The sequence below is a fragment of the Neolamprologus multifasciatus genome, chromosome 3 (assembly GCF_963576455.1).
Source record: "Neolamprologus multifasciatus chromosome 3, fNeoMul1.2, whole genome shotgun sequence".
Classification (NCBI taxonomy): domain Eukaryota; kingdom Metazoa; phylum Chordata; class Actinopteri; order Cichliformes; family Cichlidae; genus Neolamprologus; species Neolamprologus multifasciatus.
The window spans coordinates 42,276,691-42,293,762 of record NC_140441.1 but is presented as its reverse complement, the minus strand read 5'-3'; the positions used below and the strand labels follow the sequence as shown (position 1 = coordinate 42,293,762).

Sequence of the window (17,072 nt, the reverse complement as noted above, 5' to 3'; positions counted from 1 at the left end):
TGCTTGCTTTGTATATCTGTTTAGGATTCCGGCACATCTGAAAACAATAAAAAGACAAGCAACAGGGACATTTTTAATCTGTATTTCCACTCTTATGTTGACATTTTAGCTGTAGTCTCAAATCTATTCCCACGTATCAGTGTTGTCTTGTGTGCTTATGTTTTTTTATTTTATTCATCTTTTATATTTGAACCTTCAAATACTAACTGCCCATAGTCACATGCCTCAAGGGCCCAACATATTCTGCAACACCGTGCAGCTTGCTGAAGTTCACGCAGATTTAAATCATCAGATATGTGTCATACGTGAGGTAGAAATTGGACCCAGCGTAAAGGACAACAGAGAAAAGCACGGCCACATGACGTGACTGATTTAAAAAAAAAACAAGCATGCATTCACTTAGTTTCACGTTGCGCATGCACAGTAAAACGCACACACGAGACACAGCCTTGCAATCTTCCCTTCCCCCATCCAGCATACAACCCAGCTGTGTCACAATACACTATACATTCTCACCATTAGGTGGCATCCCTGCTCTCTTTACCCAGCAGGGGGAAAAGATGAATGCATTATGACAGCAACGTTTTAGAGGACTCACATCGACTCTAGTCCATGGTGCAGAATTCATGTTTGCTGCCCAGACGTAGTTCACATGTGAAAAAATAGATCTCTGCTGCCGTTTGCATGTGCAGCCTCTGAACTGAGCCTTGCAGCTCGCCTAACCTTGCGCGTCCTTCTTTCTGCATGCATTTGTGCATGCGTGTGCCTTGTATATGCGTGCATTTGCATGTGAAATGTTGAGGGCGAGAAAGCGTATGAAAAGCCCAGAGAAGCAGGGATGGTGGTGGGGGGCAGAGGGACAGTGCTCCATACACAAACAACACACACACAGTGAGAGTATGTGTGCACTAAGTGGCCAGTGTTCATTCACGTTTTTGTTTTTTGGGGGTTTTTTTTGTTTTTCAAGCTTTAGGCACTAGACTGTTACAGTAATAATATGAATCAACTAAAGTAAGGAGGAATGAGGAAAAGGCAGGACAGACAAGGACAGGCCGAAGGAGAAAGAAATGACAGAAAGGATGACAGAAAGAGGAGGGGATGAAATAAGAGTGTGTCAAGCTAAGGAGAGACGAGCCCGACAAGTTAAAAGAAGAATATGAGAGAGGCCTCAGTGCAACAGTGGCAGCTGAAAGAAGGAGAGCAAAGGAGAAAGAAAGGAACAAGGGATCTTAGATGGGAAGGTCACAAAGGAATAAAATGACAGAGGAGAGGAGAGGAGAGGAGAGGAGAGGAGAGGAGAGGAGAGGAGAGGAGAGAGAGGAGAGGAGAGGAGAGGAGAGGAGAGGAGAGGAGAGGAGAGGAGAGGAGAGGAATAAATGGTGAAACAAAAGTAATCCAGAGGCAAGCAGGAAAAATGTGCACACTATAAATTGACAACATCTGCAGCAAAACAATAACAACAAATGCAAGGCAACAACATGAGACAGATGATGCAGTGCCCCTCTGGACCAATCAGTTAAAAATGTACCCACTTGTTTAGACCAGTAATTGCACAGCCCCAGCATTAGTCCCTTTGGGCTAATCAGTGCAGTTCTGACAATGTTAGAAACAAGCGATGAGATGCATCATTTGCCCCCAAGTTTTGCCCAAGTCAGGCAAAATCAGACTGGGAATCATGTGAGGTAAAAATGGAAACAGTACAGGCAGAGAGCTTCATAACAGAAGGAGGGTTACGCATATAGCGATGAATCGCCCTTTCAATAAAAATCAGCAGGCAGCTAATCAGTGTCACCCACTGCTAATAATACAGAGGTGGTGATGTTCCTTAGTCAAAATGAAGGGTGTCTACAAAACCTGCCCAAGGGAGTTTAGAAATTCCCATCAAAAAAACGGAAGATATGTGGAGGAAATGGCTAAAAATATCATAAGCTGAAAGATGTACACAGTGTGCCACAGCAATCTGATTCCAATTCAATTCTGGTGTATTTATACAGCACCAAATCACAACAAATCACCTCAAGGTGCTTTGAATTATAATGTAAAGACACTCGCAGGACAGCCCAACAATGAAATGAGCCCCTATCAGCCTATACTTGGTCCAGCCTTAACTTTATCAAAAAGGGTATTTGTGAGTGTAATAAACAGTAAGTGATGAGACATCTGCGATAGTAGTTAATGTGTCTTTTTTTTTAATATGACAGTATCCTCTTTTATCACTGTGGGAAACTCGCGCAGGCACACCTGTAACCAACATTTTCTCCAGCAAAAACACTTAGTAAGCAGTAGATACCACAGTTACAATGACACAGGCTTTAGTAACACTGAGCAAGAGTGTATCGTTCACAATGTGGCAGTGTGTTCTGCTTTATTAACAAAACTCTCAAAGTCCACAAGAGAAACAAAAGCAACAATGTTTCTACCACGCCACAGCATAGACCCGGTGAAAGTCTAACTGCTTTTCTTTAGCATACACAGCATCACACTGAACGGATGATGTTTGGTGGTTACTGTTGGTCAACTAAAACCAGCGGTCCCCAACCCCCGGGCCTCGGACCGGTACCGGTCCGTGAGTCGTTTGTTACCAGGCCGCGCGAGTTGAGGCTCAGGTGTGAAATGTATAGTTTTCAGGGTTTTTATCGGTTTTCAGCGTTATTTTGTTATCGTTTTTATCGTTTACTCGGTTTTCCTCTGTTTTTTCACGTGTGTTATGAATAAATCTTCTTTTTTTCGGTACAGGTACTAGTTTTATTTTGTTGTATTTATCCGCGACACCTTAAAGGCCGGTCCGTGAAAATATTGTCGGGCATAAACCGGTCCGTGGCGCAAAAAAGGTTGGGGACCGCTGACTAAAACCATTTGAATATGTGGCTTTGGGTTATGGAAATTATATTTACTTTTAGACAAAGCGATTCATTACCCTATCAAGAAAGTACTCTGCAGATTAATTCATTACAAAAACAAATATCAGTGGCAGTCCTCAGTGTTAACCGGTCCAATTGAAAAACCTTTTCAAGGCCATGATGTTGGAGCCAGGCTTCTAGCAACTTTGTCTTGCTAACTATTTTATTTTGTGAGGCCATCATAGACAGTAGTTTTGTGCTGATGATCACATTTAGCCCAAAGCACAGCTGAGACTCATATGGCTTTAAAGAACTTTTAATAAAACCTCCAAACTTTAAGAGTGAATCACTGCACTATTTCTATAGGCTTTCAACATGCTATCAAGCTATTCCATAACTACCACTTAGACTTTGTGGCAGGTGCAGAAGCTCTCATTAAGGTGGAATTCAGTCATCCCTTTTGCCTTGCATGTACTTTGGTTTGTGCATTTCCAATTTTTGCTGATTGTTGGAAAAAGTCACACAAACAAAACAAAAAGAAACTAAACAATTGTAGCACCTTGATGCCTTCTGGAGTCCCACTTTTAGCTCGGTGCCATAGCACAGTACAACTTTACCCATGTGCACTGTAAATATTGTAGCCCAGACACCTCATGAATGGAGAATCAGGGGGGGGAAAAAAGTCCAGACACTATCAAAATTTCTGCTTCTCTAAAGACGCAGCATAAAACGTAGCCCGAGAGCTGCTCCGATCCAAAGATATCAGAATCAGCTTTAATAATAAAACAATCTTAGTCACATGCTCAACTGAGTGAAAGAAGGGCCTCGGGAGGCTGTATGATGTCTCACCTCGGAGGTCCTCTCCAATGCCCAGAGCCAAGCCATCTTTGGTCCACTGAACAATGCCAGAATAGTTGAATACAACACAGGACAGGATCACCCTCTGGCCCCGCACCACCGACTGGTCTGCTGGCTCCTGAGAGAATCTCGCCGTCCAAACTGGTGGAGAAAACAGAGGGATAAGTTATGGAATTATAAGATATTTTTATGTGTACACTCTAAAGAGAAGCTTAAGTAAAAATCATTCGTTCGAGTGTATCGGCCTATACCTTTTATGGCTAATTGATTCAAACTTTATTCTCCCAGCAGCAATGGAAGGCCATAATTACCACGTTTGATCACACAGTGGCTCGTGGGCATTAAGTGAGGGCGCGGGGCAGCAAAGAACAGCGTGGTGAGACAGGGGTGTCAGAAAAGAGCAAATCAGAGCAGAACTGGAGAAGAAAGGAAGAGAAAGAATGAAGTGGAAGAGGCAGTCAACGCTCACTCACGAGAGGAGATCAAACTGACAACTTCAGCCATAGGGTGTCTCACACCCCCTTTTCTCCCTCACTCCTGACTTTTATTTCTCCAAAACTCCCCGATCCTCCCTCTCGTTTCCCTCTTGTTTCTCCCTTCTTCATTCCTGCCTATGAGTCATCTCCCAGGCTTCCACTCCCCAACCAAAACTACAGTGGCTGTCATTGTCTACCACACTCTCTCACTCCAGTTTGTAGCCCACTACCACCATGAGGAAAACGGGTGTGGGGAGGGGGCTTCAGCCACTGTTTCATGCAGTACGATGACGAGTTGTAATTAGGTGTCCCCTGAAGACCTGGTGCACGTACGATACACGAGAGACAGCCGCTGCAAGATTTGCTTCAAATCTTCAGTCTTTCCATTCGGTCTCTCGCCTCCATTTTTTCCCTCTCTCCCACTTGTTATTTCGAAGAATCTCGTACTGTAGATCATTAACCCACTGCTGCATTGTACACCCCCCCCAGCCCCCACCTTCCTCCTCCTCCTTTGTCATTGCCTCTCTTCTTCTGTTCTCTCTCTGTAACGTTGTACGTCCTTTACCCAAATTGCTTCGCGTCACTCCCTGCTTTTAGTGTATATGTATGCATCCCCACTCGCCTCCTTCACTTTGTACATCTATAATTCTGTCTATAACTGTCCTTTTGCTTCCCCCACCTCTCCTTTCCTACAGTGTGTACGCACCTCTCTCTTTCTATCTACATGCATAACGCCGTATATATCCTTTTACCCATAATGCTTTCTATTTCTGTGTTGCTTCTCCTTTGCTGGTTGGAAGGGGGTTTGAGGCGGACTGTCACAACTCATTTATCACATTAAATATCAGCCCTCTAGCACTTTCTCTCTCTCTTTCTCATCCCCCCATTCACCCATCTCTCTCTCCTCTCGCTTTTTCCCCTCACTCCTTTTTTCTTCACCTTCTGCCATTTCCATCTCTTCTTCTCACTTGTCCACTCCACTTTTTTTTATCACTTGTTTTGCCCTTCTGTTTCCCTTACACCCTCTTTCTCACTCATTCCCTCACACTTCTCTCTTTGAGCCCTCCAGCGCTTTTCCAAAGGTTTCCATCTCTCTCACTTTTTTTAACAACTGCCATATGCCTCCGCACCCCACCTCCTGCCTCCCCATCATGACCCTCAGTGCCCATCTCTCGCATTCCCCATCCCTTTCACAAACACAGACATGCACTCTCTCCCCATCATGTCATATTTGGTGTGATCTGCAGAGGTTCAATATGCCTGATAATACAAAAGAACCCAGTCATGCAAAAAGATTTCTGTACCAATCACAACAATGGCTCCTGACAGTGCAGCACATTAATATTCTGAAGATAAAGGAGGTGTGCAAGGATACACGGTGAAAAGGGAACTGGATGCAGATGGAGCTTTGCAGCATGCATACCAAGAATAATTCAGTGCGTTGCCCCAAAAAACATATATTCTAGTCCTTAATCTGCTCCCTGAGGACCCCAAAGAACTAAATCGATGAATTAAGATTAAAAAAAGATGACAGAGCAAAAGTGAGTGGCCATGAGAAGTTGGGAGTATAATGTTCTTAGTTAAAGGCTTTTAACTAAGAATAATGAAAAGTCATCTCTCAGTAGTGAGCAAGCACATTAGTCCAAAGCTACATGATCCTCCTAATGGGCACTCAATACAAGCTTGACTCACTGTGTTGAGATAAATAAGGAACTTGTGATTGCTGTCTAACACTAACAAATCAATATGAAGCATTTCTCAAACTAGAATCTACATCTGTCTGTTTTGAAAATAAAAGAACATCAATTCTTAAAGGGCCTGAAATCATCCTTCAATATCCTCTCACCGTAAGCAACAGATTCCTCATTAACACAAAAACACGTTTGTGTTATTTGCATTATTAAAGATTCATATCCATGTTTTTCTCTGTTTGCTGACTGACTGAAGTGGGTGCAGCTTCGTTGGAAAAAAACTTATGTTACATACTCCCGTGCACGCAATGTCAGATTAATGTTCCTGTTAGATCTGTTTGTTTTCTAACAGGTTTTCAATGCTGTGATTTAAAAATCAAGCAAAGTTGCAAGCTGCACAGTCAAATCAATGTGCTCAAACCAAGCAGAAGACACTGCGAGTGAAAAATGAACCTGAAAAATTAAGTGCCCGCAGTTCCTCCCATCAGGAGGCTGGTTCTAAAACACTGACGGTATATAAAAGATGGATGTAGCTTCCAGGTTCTGAAAACCTGCATTATCACTAATGGGCTACAGTTATAGACTCCTTACATTGCTAAAAGGCTTGTACTAGTACAAAGGCCTATGGATAAACTAGGGTATACTGATTGGCTAATGACTAGCAATTTGCAAGTTATTAAGCAATGAGAACGGGGCGTTCCCCAGCTTCACAGTCGGATTCACATCATATCCGGTTTGAAAAAACCAAGACGTTTAAGAAAAGCCAAGAAAAGATCGAGGCTTCACAAAAGAACCAGCGAGTAAAATCAGTGTAACAGTGGTTACATCCATCTTTTGTGTACATGTTCCAAAATGGAATTAGTCAGCTGGATTTCTTGTGCAATAGATCTATTTGCTGAAAAAGTCTGCTTTAGTTCTGGTGAGTAAAAGTCTCAAATAGGTATTTGTCTGGAGTGTAGCCACACAGCCAAAAGAGTCCCAAAAGCTGCAGACTGAGCTAGATGCTCTTAGATATCCTAGAGTGTAATAACGGACTGAAACAGAAGATGGCAGCACTGCATGTACAAGGATGCCAACTGCCGTTAAACCCCTGAAGAAGAAGAAACTGTGTCCGGTATCGTATCTGTGTCCAAATTCAGGAACCGCATCCTCCTCTGCCCGCATTTGTAGGCCGATTACGTTACAGCGACACGACGAAGGCTGTCCATATTCGAAGACTCCGACAAATGCGCCCCTCATTTCTCCAGATTTGAAGGATGGGTCGGGTGTATACTTTGTGGCCCAACCTATCCCAGAACTCATAGCGCGGCCCTGCTCAGTTTCCAACAATGGCGGCAGCTAGTTAGTTTTAATATTACTCTTATTATTCTTTCTGGGTCACAAAATAAAGTTTTAAGATGTTTTCAGGCGAGAATGTAGCTGTGTAAACCTCAAATATCTGCTCAGTTTATCAAGACACCACATATTTTCAAAAGCGCTCTGACGTTTTCGGAGACGTCTGTTACCCACTAGTTCGATAGTTAGCCGGGGGCAAGGCTCAGTAGAGCCGTGAGAACACCGGACTCCCGGCAAATCGTTTTCAAACCCACCGCTGTCTTTCACTACTCAGGTTAAACACGATATATACATATCTTAAAATGTTATTGTTTGGCTTTTTTCAGTATTTTATTTGTTCCTGAGTAAATCGGTTTGGCTGAGATTAAAGTTATAGTTTTTACACAGCTGAATAAATGTCAAGCAGACAACTGATTATCAGAAGTGTGAGATGCTCGAGAATATACTCCAATGTCCCGTTATATTTTAGATAGCAAAGAGCAGACGTCTGAGTTTATTAAACTTCACCGAGACAATCTGCAAATTTCCTTAAAATTTAATAAACTATCATTTTGTCTTTATTGTTAGTTAGCACATACCTTAAACACTTAAAGCTGTAAGCTAATGATAGTTATATAAGAGCAGATGCTGCTGGTGCAATAAGCTGTACGTTTTACGTCCAATGGACGCACGATCTGATTAGTCATAATCAGTGACTAGTCGTTTGTGGCAGCCCTATTGTCCAAATATATTTACGTTTGGCTCCAGGAAAAAAAGACAACCTGACAGCAACCAAAATACTGCCATCAAGACTTCAGGAGATTTTATAAAAACGTCTGTACAGTCTACTGCCGAAACACACAAAAACACAGCAGGGATAATAAGTCTCAGTGGGATTGTCATTATGAACAACGTCTTCGTTTCCATTGGAATTAAAGAAATGCTGATTGCAGTGCGTTGGTGTGGCATGCTCTCTTTGCACAAGATAAATCAAAGGAGTGGCTGGAATTTGTTTCTCATACGCCGGATCTAATGAGATGGTACAGTGTGTAAAGATCCAGTGTGCCTTGAGCAGTTAATGTAAATAAAACATTAATGCAGAGGTGATTAAGGTAGAAAAGGAATAATTAGCTTGGATATTGCCTGCCATTACAAAAAAAGATCACTGTCGATGGCAGAATTTTGATGGTAGATTTGTCCTTTAATTTTCCTGCATGCACCCCAATTAAATGAAAGTTGCACTTTTCTAAAGCAAATTACTGGGATGCGGAGTGTGGATTTAAAGCGTCTTAAAAAGCGTGACAAGCCTTTCTCAGTTATACATGGTGTAAAGAGAGTTTATCTGGGTTTAAACTACCCCGCAACCTCGACAGTAGCCTGAGGGCAAGTAAATCCTTCCTTCCACCACCTCTGCTACGGTAGCTGAAGGTATTCCCTCAGTAAACCAAAAACATAATCCAAACTGAATACTCCTGAGTGGAGGCTACACAATCTGCAGAGAAAACACCCATGCAAAGGCTGAAGACTGAAAATATTGACTCATTTAAACATGTGCTCATCGCCTTCTGATTTCCATATTACACAGTTAACACTTGTCAACATGAGTGTATGTGCTCGTCTCTGTGTGTTTAAAGAAGGAAATCTACAAGCGGCGAGTAGCCAGAGTGAAGGAAAGACAGGAGAGTGCATGCAAGAGCGCTTGTATTCTCTCATTATGTGGGTTATGCTGCAGTGACAAATTTAGAGTGTGTCCTGATTTCCTTGAGTCACCGATCCCCAAGACACCACCGGGAGACTCCGAGCACCCTGTCCCCACACAAACTACGGTCACAAAGGGATGCGACCACATGCACATGCTTGCAGACGCGCGCGCGCGCACACAAATGGGCTGCAAGGATGACCTAACCTTCGCCACATGGGCAAATCATTTCCTGTCAACACACACATAAACACAACCACTCAAAAACCCAACCATATAATTGACACACAGAGGCGGTTTCCTGAACATGGATCACACCACAGCTTGGCGTAAACCATCAAGCCAGCGGCGCATCTTCATCTCCGCTGGGAATGGGTCTCGGTTTGGTCTGGGATTAAGTACAGCCCTAGCCAAAGTTTGGAAAGGGATTAGGATTAATCTGGGGCTAAGGACAACAGCCCCTTGCAGACACTGAGACACCAACCTCTGCTTGTCAAAGCACAGACAAAGCCAAAGGCGAGCGCATGCTGCCTCGTCGGGTGACTCACCAAATGCATGGCCACACATCGCCACAGTGTGAACTACTACAGCAGTTTAGCCCGGGAGCACCTCTCGCACCACGCAATGGTGTTTTAATAGCAAGGTAATGAACCATCCATTTGAAAATCACCGAAAAGGTTTATGCGTGCAAAGACGTTCAGAGCTATTTTTAGCGAGTGTGCTCCTCATACGTCCCCCATTTCTGAAATTGCCGCACATTCTGCTGTTAGGTGGCGACTGTCAAAACTTGTTTGCACCTTTTAAACACACGTCTGCCTCACCTCAGTGGGATATGAGACAAAGCTGGAAGTGATGCCATGCAATCCACAGTTCTGGCAAAGGCTTGACTGGTGGCATTCAGTCTCATTGAATTAGATGCTATTAAATAAAAAGCCATTTGTATGGATTGTTATGCATCGATCTAATTATCTTTGTGTCTGGCCCCCTCCCCGTACCCCTCCGACAAAGTCCCCCGCCTTCCTCTCCCTCGCTCTCCTCCAGCCAATCCCCCGCCTCGGCTCGATCACGGACTTGCGTCACCATAGCAACAGCTGACGTGTAAAGTAACTGCCCAAAAAAAGTTTTCTGTACAAACGCGTCTACGAGCGCACCCGCGTATGTGCATCTGTGTCTGATGAAACCCTCCCTCGTGCTCGGTACACCCATTTTTCCTGAAAAAACATTTTTCAATGACCTCATCCTCCCTCCACCTATTCAATTAATAGCCAGACGGCTACGCTGGGCTCTCATTATTTCTCTCTTTCAGCCCTCGCTCCCTCTCTGTTCGCCGTTAATCAACCCCCTCTAAATTGATTCTGTTATCTCTCTAATTCCATATCGCCGCCGTGTGTGGCCGATGCGTTGGTGCTATGGAGGGGCTGCCGAAAATGAGATGCAGGAGCGGGAGAACAAAGAGACGGCGAGGTCCACAGACACCGAGCTGTGAAGTGTGATGGAGGATGACATCATTGTTTCAGGACAAAGTTGCAGCCATAGGAGTCGCACTGGCTCACCCTCTCGCTGTTTGTTGTATATATCATACATATAGCTGTGTGTGTCGCTCTGTGATCATATTTGTTTTTTCTTCCTGAAAAACTGACTTGGATATATGAGGTTTTAAAGCCCTACCGCACCGTGTAAAAATACTCAAACTATGTAGCCTACATACATTTTAATTTACTCTATATGCGACAAATGGCAAGAATTATTAATTACATTAAATAAATATATTTATTCAATGTATTTATTAATTGTCTCTTTGTCAGGTCAATAAAATATACTCACATGTGAGTCTATGGTGATTCTTTAAAACTACTTATTTCTTTCAAACAATAAGCAGGGAAGCACCTGTTGTGTATTTCTGAACCCACATCAGTGTTTAAGATACTGAAATAACACTGTGTGTTTGTTATTACTCACCTCATGTATCCCCATCACGTGCCACTAAAATATAATAAGTATTTTTATGTCTTTTTTTGCTTCTTCAAAAGTTTTGCCAGCACAAAATGTATGTGATGCAAGAGATGAAACGTCTTGTCGTCTAAAGCACTTTGGGTCATAAGACAGGAAAACTGCCATATAAATCCTGGTCTATTCCATTGCTACATTTCCACTGAGGGGATGTGTATACCGAAGCATGTGTTTGGCCCATCTAGTAAGTGCTTTTCAGGCACATGGAGGCAGCGGTAGACCCACTCAACAGTGACATTAACATATCCTTCAATCTTATTCAGCACTGTTACAAGCAGGATGTGACGTTTGGTTGGTATAGGATTCGCCTTCCTCCCCTCACTGTGATTGGACATCTGAGTAAAAAATGATAGTCATAACCCAAATTAATAATAGGAGCTAATCAGCTCACCGCGCTTTTTTTATACTAACTGAGTGATCTGCTTCCATGAAAACTCAGTTTGGTAAGGAAATTGCTAAATAGCCCCGTAAATTGAAGTCTCCATTCTTTTTGCTGAATTGAGCTAGAGCATATGAAGTCCTATGTAGACCTGGTCAATATTAAATACCATGAAGCAAAGCACCAGTTGCACACACAACTCTTCAAACATATCTGTGGTCACCAGTTGTTGGACTGCCAATGTCAGATTGGTGTGGGGGATTAGAAATATATTTTGCTGTTATTGTTAATAATCATCATCATTACCATTGCATTAATAACATAATCTACAGTATTGATATTGCATTCAGATGTTTAAACATATTGGTACCCAATTAGCCTTTATTACAGGTGCAGTTATAACCACTCTAAACTGTTGAGTTGAATCTATAATCTAAATGCTTTTGAATGCTTGTTATAATCTGAAATGTGTACGTGCTGGCCTTCTGTCTGGTGGAAAAGGTTACAAGTTGAAACTGAGTGCAGTTCATGATGACACACAAACACACAGTAGACTTTATCTCATTTATAGGTGAGAGGTTAATCATGTTTGCTTGTAACTCTAAAATTGTCTCTGTAAAAGAGGAATAGTTTCTTGCTGTCTCTGCAAAAAGAGGAAACAGAAGCATCTGCTGTGGAGACGGAGACAATGTTATTTTAAACTGTGTTAAGTCATTGTGGTTTTGAAACCTATGTATGAACTGTATCTGAGTGACGTTTAGGGGTGTAGTAAATTTAAGCCCAGAAGGTATAAAACACCTGCTTATGCTCTGTAAGTTGGGGATCGGCGCTGTCTGCGTACAGCGGGCGGTCTTCCCACGCGTGTCATTAAAATCATCGTTTGACTCCACCTGGCCGGACCAGTGTTGTTATTATGGAAGTAGATTACCTCCTCTACCCCTCCTCAATATTGAACCTAACATTGGCAAATTGGGTAAAAACATATCACCCAAACCTAGCGCAGACAGATTCGGTTTATCCTCAAACCAAACCCTGATACTTAAGCAGCTGAACGCCTCCCTTCTTAAATAGTTTATTTCTATAGCACATTTTACCCTTAGTGCTCAGATTGTTTCAAATATTAAAATTAAAGACTAAAACAAACCTTCCACTATCAAAACTACGATCAATTAATGTCTAATTGATAAATCAGCCAAAGCTTTTAGCGCTAACTCAAGTGTATTCACGTTCTCCATTTATTTCGCTGGCTGTGGGAACTCTACCACCTGTGCCTGTCTTCTTTCAACAACATGGCCGCCTGGCAGGATGGCCATAATAACCCATCACCATGGTGACGGCGCTATAGGAACAAGCAAGTCACATAGATGGAGAGGGGCAGCGAGTGAAAGGAGGCGACCCGCTGCGCCTGCTGACACCGTGTCAGTCAAACACAAAGGTGTCTCCTGGAGGTGGGGACGGAGCACAGGGAAGATTAGGGCAGAGGGGAGAGAGAACAGAAAGACTCAGAGACTCCTTCCTTTGTTTGCCGCATTGTCTGCCCGCTCACTCCTTTCCTCCGTCACCTTACCTAGCCGTCCTCCCCCTTACTTGCAGTTAGCGACCCCTCTTTTTCTTCCTCTCTTTTGTGGCCATGCCCCTTCCTCATTGCTTATTCACTTTCTTTTGTCGGGCAGGCATCTTACTTAGAAATTATTACTTCTTCTCCCCTCCACCTTCCACCTTATCCCCCCCCCCTTTCTATCTCTGTGCACATCTTTCTTCTGGAGGCAGGTTTATTTGGAAATAGCAGGTGGAGAGGGGCGGTGAAAATTATTCCTCGGTCTTTGTTTGCCCGTTTTTGATACAACTGTGTGCACACGTGCTCCTGTGAAGGTGTGCAGAGTCGTTTTCCATGAATATTTGCGCTGGGAACGTGTGCGTGTGCCACCCTTCCATTCTCTGGGGCTCCTCTCATACATTTCACATCTGAAGAGCTTTATTTGTACCAAACCTCTGTTACAGACATTGTTACCATGGCTACAGCCCAGTGAGGACCACTGACACAATGATAGACACAGTGGCCATGGCAACCCTATGATCACTAGTGGGTAATATGATAATTCACGGATGAGGCTTCTGACACATTACGGCCACATGAATATGCTCAATCGCTGGAAAGCCGGCCTGTCGCTGGTAATCCACAAGCCTTTGTGCGGCCAGCGTGCCGAGCGACTGACAAAAGATACTCTGCTGTAACCAAGGGTGAGCAGAACTAACAATAGCTGTCCTCTGGATAAGCTGGAACAAGAGGATACATACATATCCAGCTGCTACTCTGCAGATATGCACTGTGTAGCTTGCGCCACATGGGTCGCCACCGAATTCAAATGGCACAATCAATATCATAATGAACCTGTGATTCCCAGCAGTGGTTCCACATTGACGATGGTTAGCAGCCACACTGCCTCCGAAATCCTCATGATCGGGCAAGCAGGCAAGGTCCCTCAATCCACCTCGTGTTACAGTATGGTGCAGAGACAGAATCCAGCAAGACTATTTTACAAGCAGCATCCCATCAATAAATCAGCCCTTCCAAGGTCTGCTTTAATTCAATCCAGAGCAATCTAATTTTATTGGTATGTACTGTAGCCTCTTGCAATGTCATCTGTCAGTAAAAGCATCCCATAAAAGCTGGGGGCCTTGACCTGCTAGAGTGTAATAATATTCATACATACCCCCACCCCCTTCCCCCCTGTCCAATATCACCTCCAGTGTCTCGTGTCTCTTTGAAAAGAAAGCTTCTTTGTTAACAGCAGATACCAAAACACACTAGAAAGCGAGGGTTTCTGGGATGAGGATAAGAAATACAGAAAACGATTTTCACTACAGCAAACATCTGTTTTTTTTAAAACTCACTGATCTGTATCGTAGCTTTCTACGTGGGCCAAATATTTGTGTTAGGCAATATGTTGCAATGCAGTTGGAACGGAAAACTTAAAAAATGACATACGATTTTTTAAAAATTAAAAATCACTCCCACCGAAAGACAACAAAACAAATGGTGGCCAACTCAGCCGACTCCAACAGCAACTGTAGTTGACTCATGGTTTACTTACCTAGTCAGATTCTTAAGACGACATACAAAAAAAGGTCAAATATGATGCAAAAGCGTGGAAGAAAAAAATAACACAAAACAGCAATAGACTTTGTCAACAGCTGGTATATCCCCCAAAACTGTAGTGCACTTGTGTTTTTGTTCTTTTTAACTCGTTCCAGTTAGAGAAAATGATTTAATAATGCAGTGGTGTTTTAAAAAGTAGCACATTTCACCTTTTTGCCAACAGTTTGGGAAAGACACATTCCAGCTTTATCACATTATCAGTTTGTTGTGGAAGAACTTTGACCAGCCTGCACAGAACCCTCCATCCAATCAGCTGCACCCCCCACCTTTGGGATAAACTGGAAGATCGCCAAACATCAGCGCCCAAGATCTTGAGGAAAGATTTCCATAAAGCAGGGGTTGCGGGGGACTCCAGGCTTCAAGGATGGGTGTCCTACAGGTTTTAGATGTGTCCTTGATCCAACACAGCTGATTTAAATGGCTAAATTACCTCCTCAACATGTCTTGAAGTTCTCCAGAGGCCTGGTAATGAACTAATCATCTGATTCAGGTGTGTTGACCCAGGGTGAGATCTAAAACCTGCAGGCGACGGGCCCTTGAGGCCTGGAGTTCCCCACCCCTGCCCTAAATTGTTGAAGTCCACGTACTTTTGGCTATACAGTGTGTCTTCATATAAACTCGTGATGACTTGGCAAAATGTAAATTGGGTTAATCTGCTTCTAAGAACTTGGGCACACTGGGTTATGGTAAACGTAGCCTTGAGGGTAGAGCATTAAGTTGGCAGCTGTAGTCTGACAAAAGTAAAGCACGCGCAGAACATTGTTTTAAGGACTCGACTCTGAAGCCATTGATGATTATTATAACTAAAAGACGGCTCGCTCATTATTTGCAGTCCGCAACATTTTAGCCTGCAGGCTGTTATAGTCCATGGCATGAGGACAGCGAGCGTTGCCGCGCTGTGGTAACCGATTTAGTTGGACGGCTGACCCTAATGCTTTTATCATAAAGGAAAGATGGATGGAACAAGTCAAACCTCTCTCTCTCTCTCAGACCCTGTCCCTGCTGAGCAGCAGAAACTGGGAGAGCAGAGAAATGAAGTGACATCATCAGCGTAGGCCACATTCCTGAAGAGGGAGGGGGTGAGGAGGAGGAGGAGGAGGGGGAGAGAGGGCAGAAGAGGAGGAGGAGAATGTCCCAAAACTTTTGAGGTTACAGGACCCGCACCCCCCAAAAACACAGACACACTAACACGCTCTCCCTCTGTGTGTGTGCATGTTTTCTAGCACACATTTCTTTGTGTGATAAAGTACATGGGCTCCTCTTCCTCATCATGTGCTCCCTGTTTTAATTCATGTGCTTCTCCTCCTGTCCCCTCCCCCCACTGCCTCCCCGACTCATACACTCTTCCCCCAACCCCCTACCCCCACCCCCCCACCCCGTCTCTTTCTCTCTCCACCGACCAGAGGAATGCAAGAACCACATCTGGAACTTATTAGAGAGCGAGCGAGAGAGAAAGGGGTAGATGGAAAGAGAAGAAGTAATGGTGGTGGTGGAGGTGGGGAGGGGAGGGGAGGGGAGTGAAAAAAAAAAAGAAGTCCAGGAGGGGACAGAAAGCGAGAAAGAATGAACTTTGGTAAGCAGAAAAGGGATCACGCTGAGACAGAAAGTCAAAGACGAGCAGAAAAGAAAGTTAACGGCGACACCGGCTAATGGCAATTAACCTCAGTGGGGACGGAGCGGGGGAAGCGCTCGGCTGGCACCTCAGATGTGGGTTCAATCAGTTGTGATTCCAGCGCAAACGTAGCCTTTGAACCAGACTCGACCATATTCTGTGTGAATGAGCAGCTTTGCTGTCCCCACTGAGGGAGCAGTCGAGCCTGAGTAATAGTCCCTTTCTCTGTGCCGCTGGCCTCCCGACCACTCCTCCTCCTTCGTCCTGGTCCCTCTCTCCTCACTCCCGGCTCGCTTTTCTTTTCATCCACAACCTCGTCCTACACTTCAACACTGCCCCGCCACCCACCCACCTCACCACCTCTAAAACAAACAAAAAAAGAGTGCAATCACTCTCGTTCCTGCTTCACCCACCTGCCCAAAGGACGACCCCCCCCGCCCCTCTCTCTCTGTCCCCCTTCCTGCCTTCCAAAAGTTTGGGGGTTTTTTCTATTTTTTTTCCTGTAACCCCGCCATCACCTCAAATTGTTTCTTGCTACAGAAATGTGGCTGTGCCATGTTGGAAAATAACAAGGCCAATAGATTCAGTCAGATGTGATAAAGTGTTCCTCTCTTGCTTGGGGGACTGTGCATAAAGAAACATTTTTAAGGGGAAGGTTTTTTTTCTTTTTTCTTTTTATAACTTGTATGCCGCCGGCCTGTCAAACACAATCAGATTATCAGGCCTTTAAATCCTGGGGCTTCACTTGAGGAACATTTACGTGCATAGCTGCTGAGGATGCTTGCAAGTAAGCGCGCCCGCTTTTGACCGAATTCATCTCGGACTACAAGTCTGACGGCGAATTATCCAACTGCATACTTCTTCGAGGTTTTCGCTGGATCATCCGAGAGCACGCGAGTACGTTCCTCCTCCCGAGCGCCACTTGAAAAAACATAATAGGACACTCGTGTCCAGAGGAATGCCCTTAAACAAACATATCAACTGAGAGAAGCAATCAACATGTCACACTTTGACAAACACCCGCGGGGGACAG

The 17,072-nt window shown here is 44.0% G+C and overlaps 1 protein-coding gene across 3 annotated transcripts in view; it reads right to left on the bottom strand.

Annotated features, from left to right (window-relative positions):
- Positions 1-17,072, bottom strand: part of kirrel1a (kirre like nephrin family adhesion molecule 1a) — a 34,206-nt gene that overhangs the window by 13,595 nt on the left and 3,539 nt on the right. For all 3 annotated transcript variants that reach the window (XM_085137998.1, XM_085137994.1, XM_085138006.1), the window contains exon 2: positions 3,690-3,839. In XM_085137998.1, the coding sequence (XP_084994124.1) occupies positions 3,690-3,839 (150 nt within the window). The remainder of the gene's footprint in view (positions 1-3,689; positions 3,840-17,072) is intronic.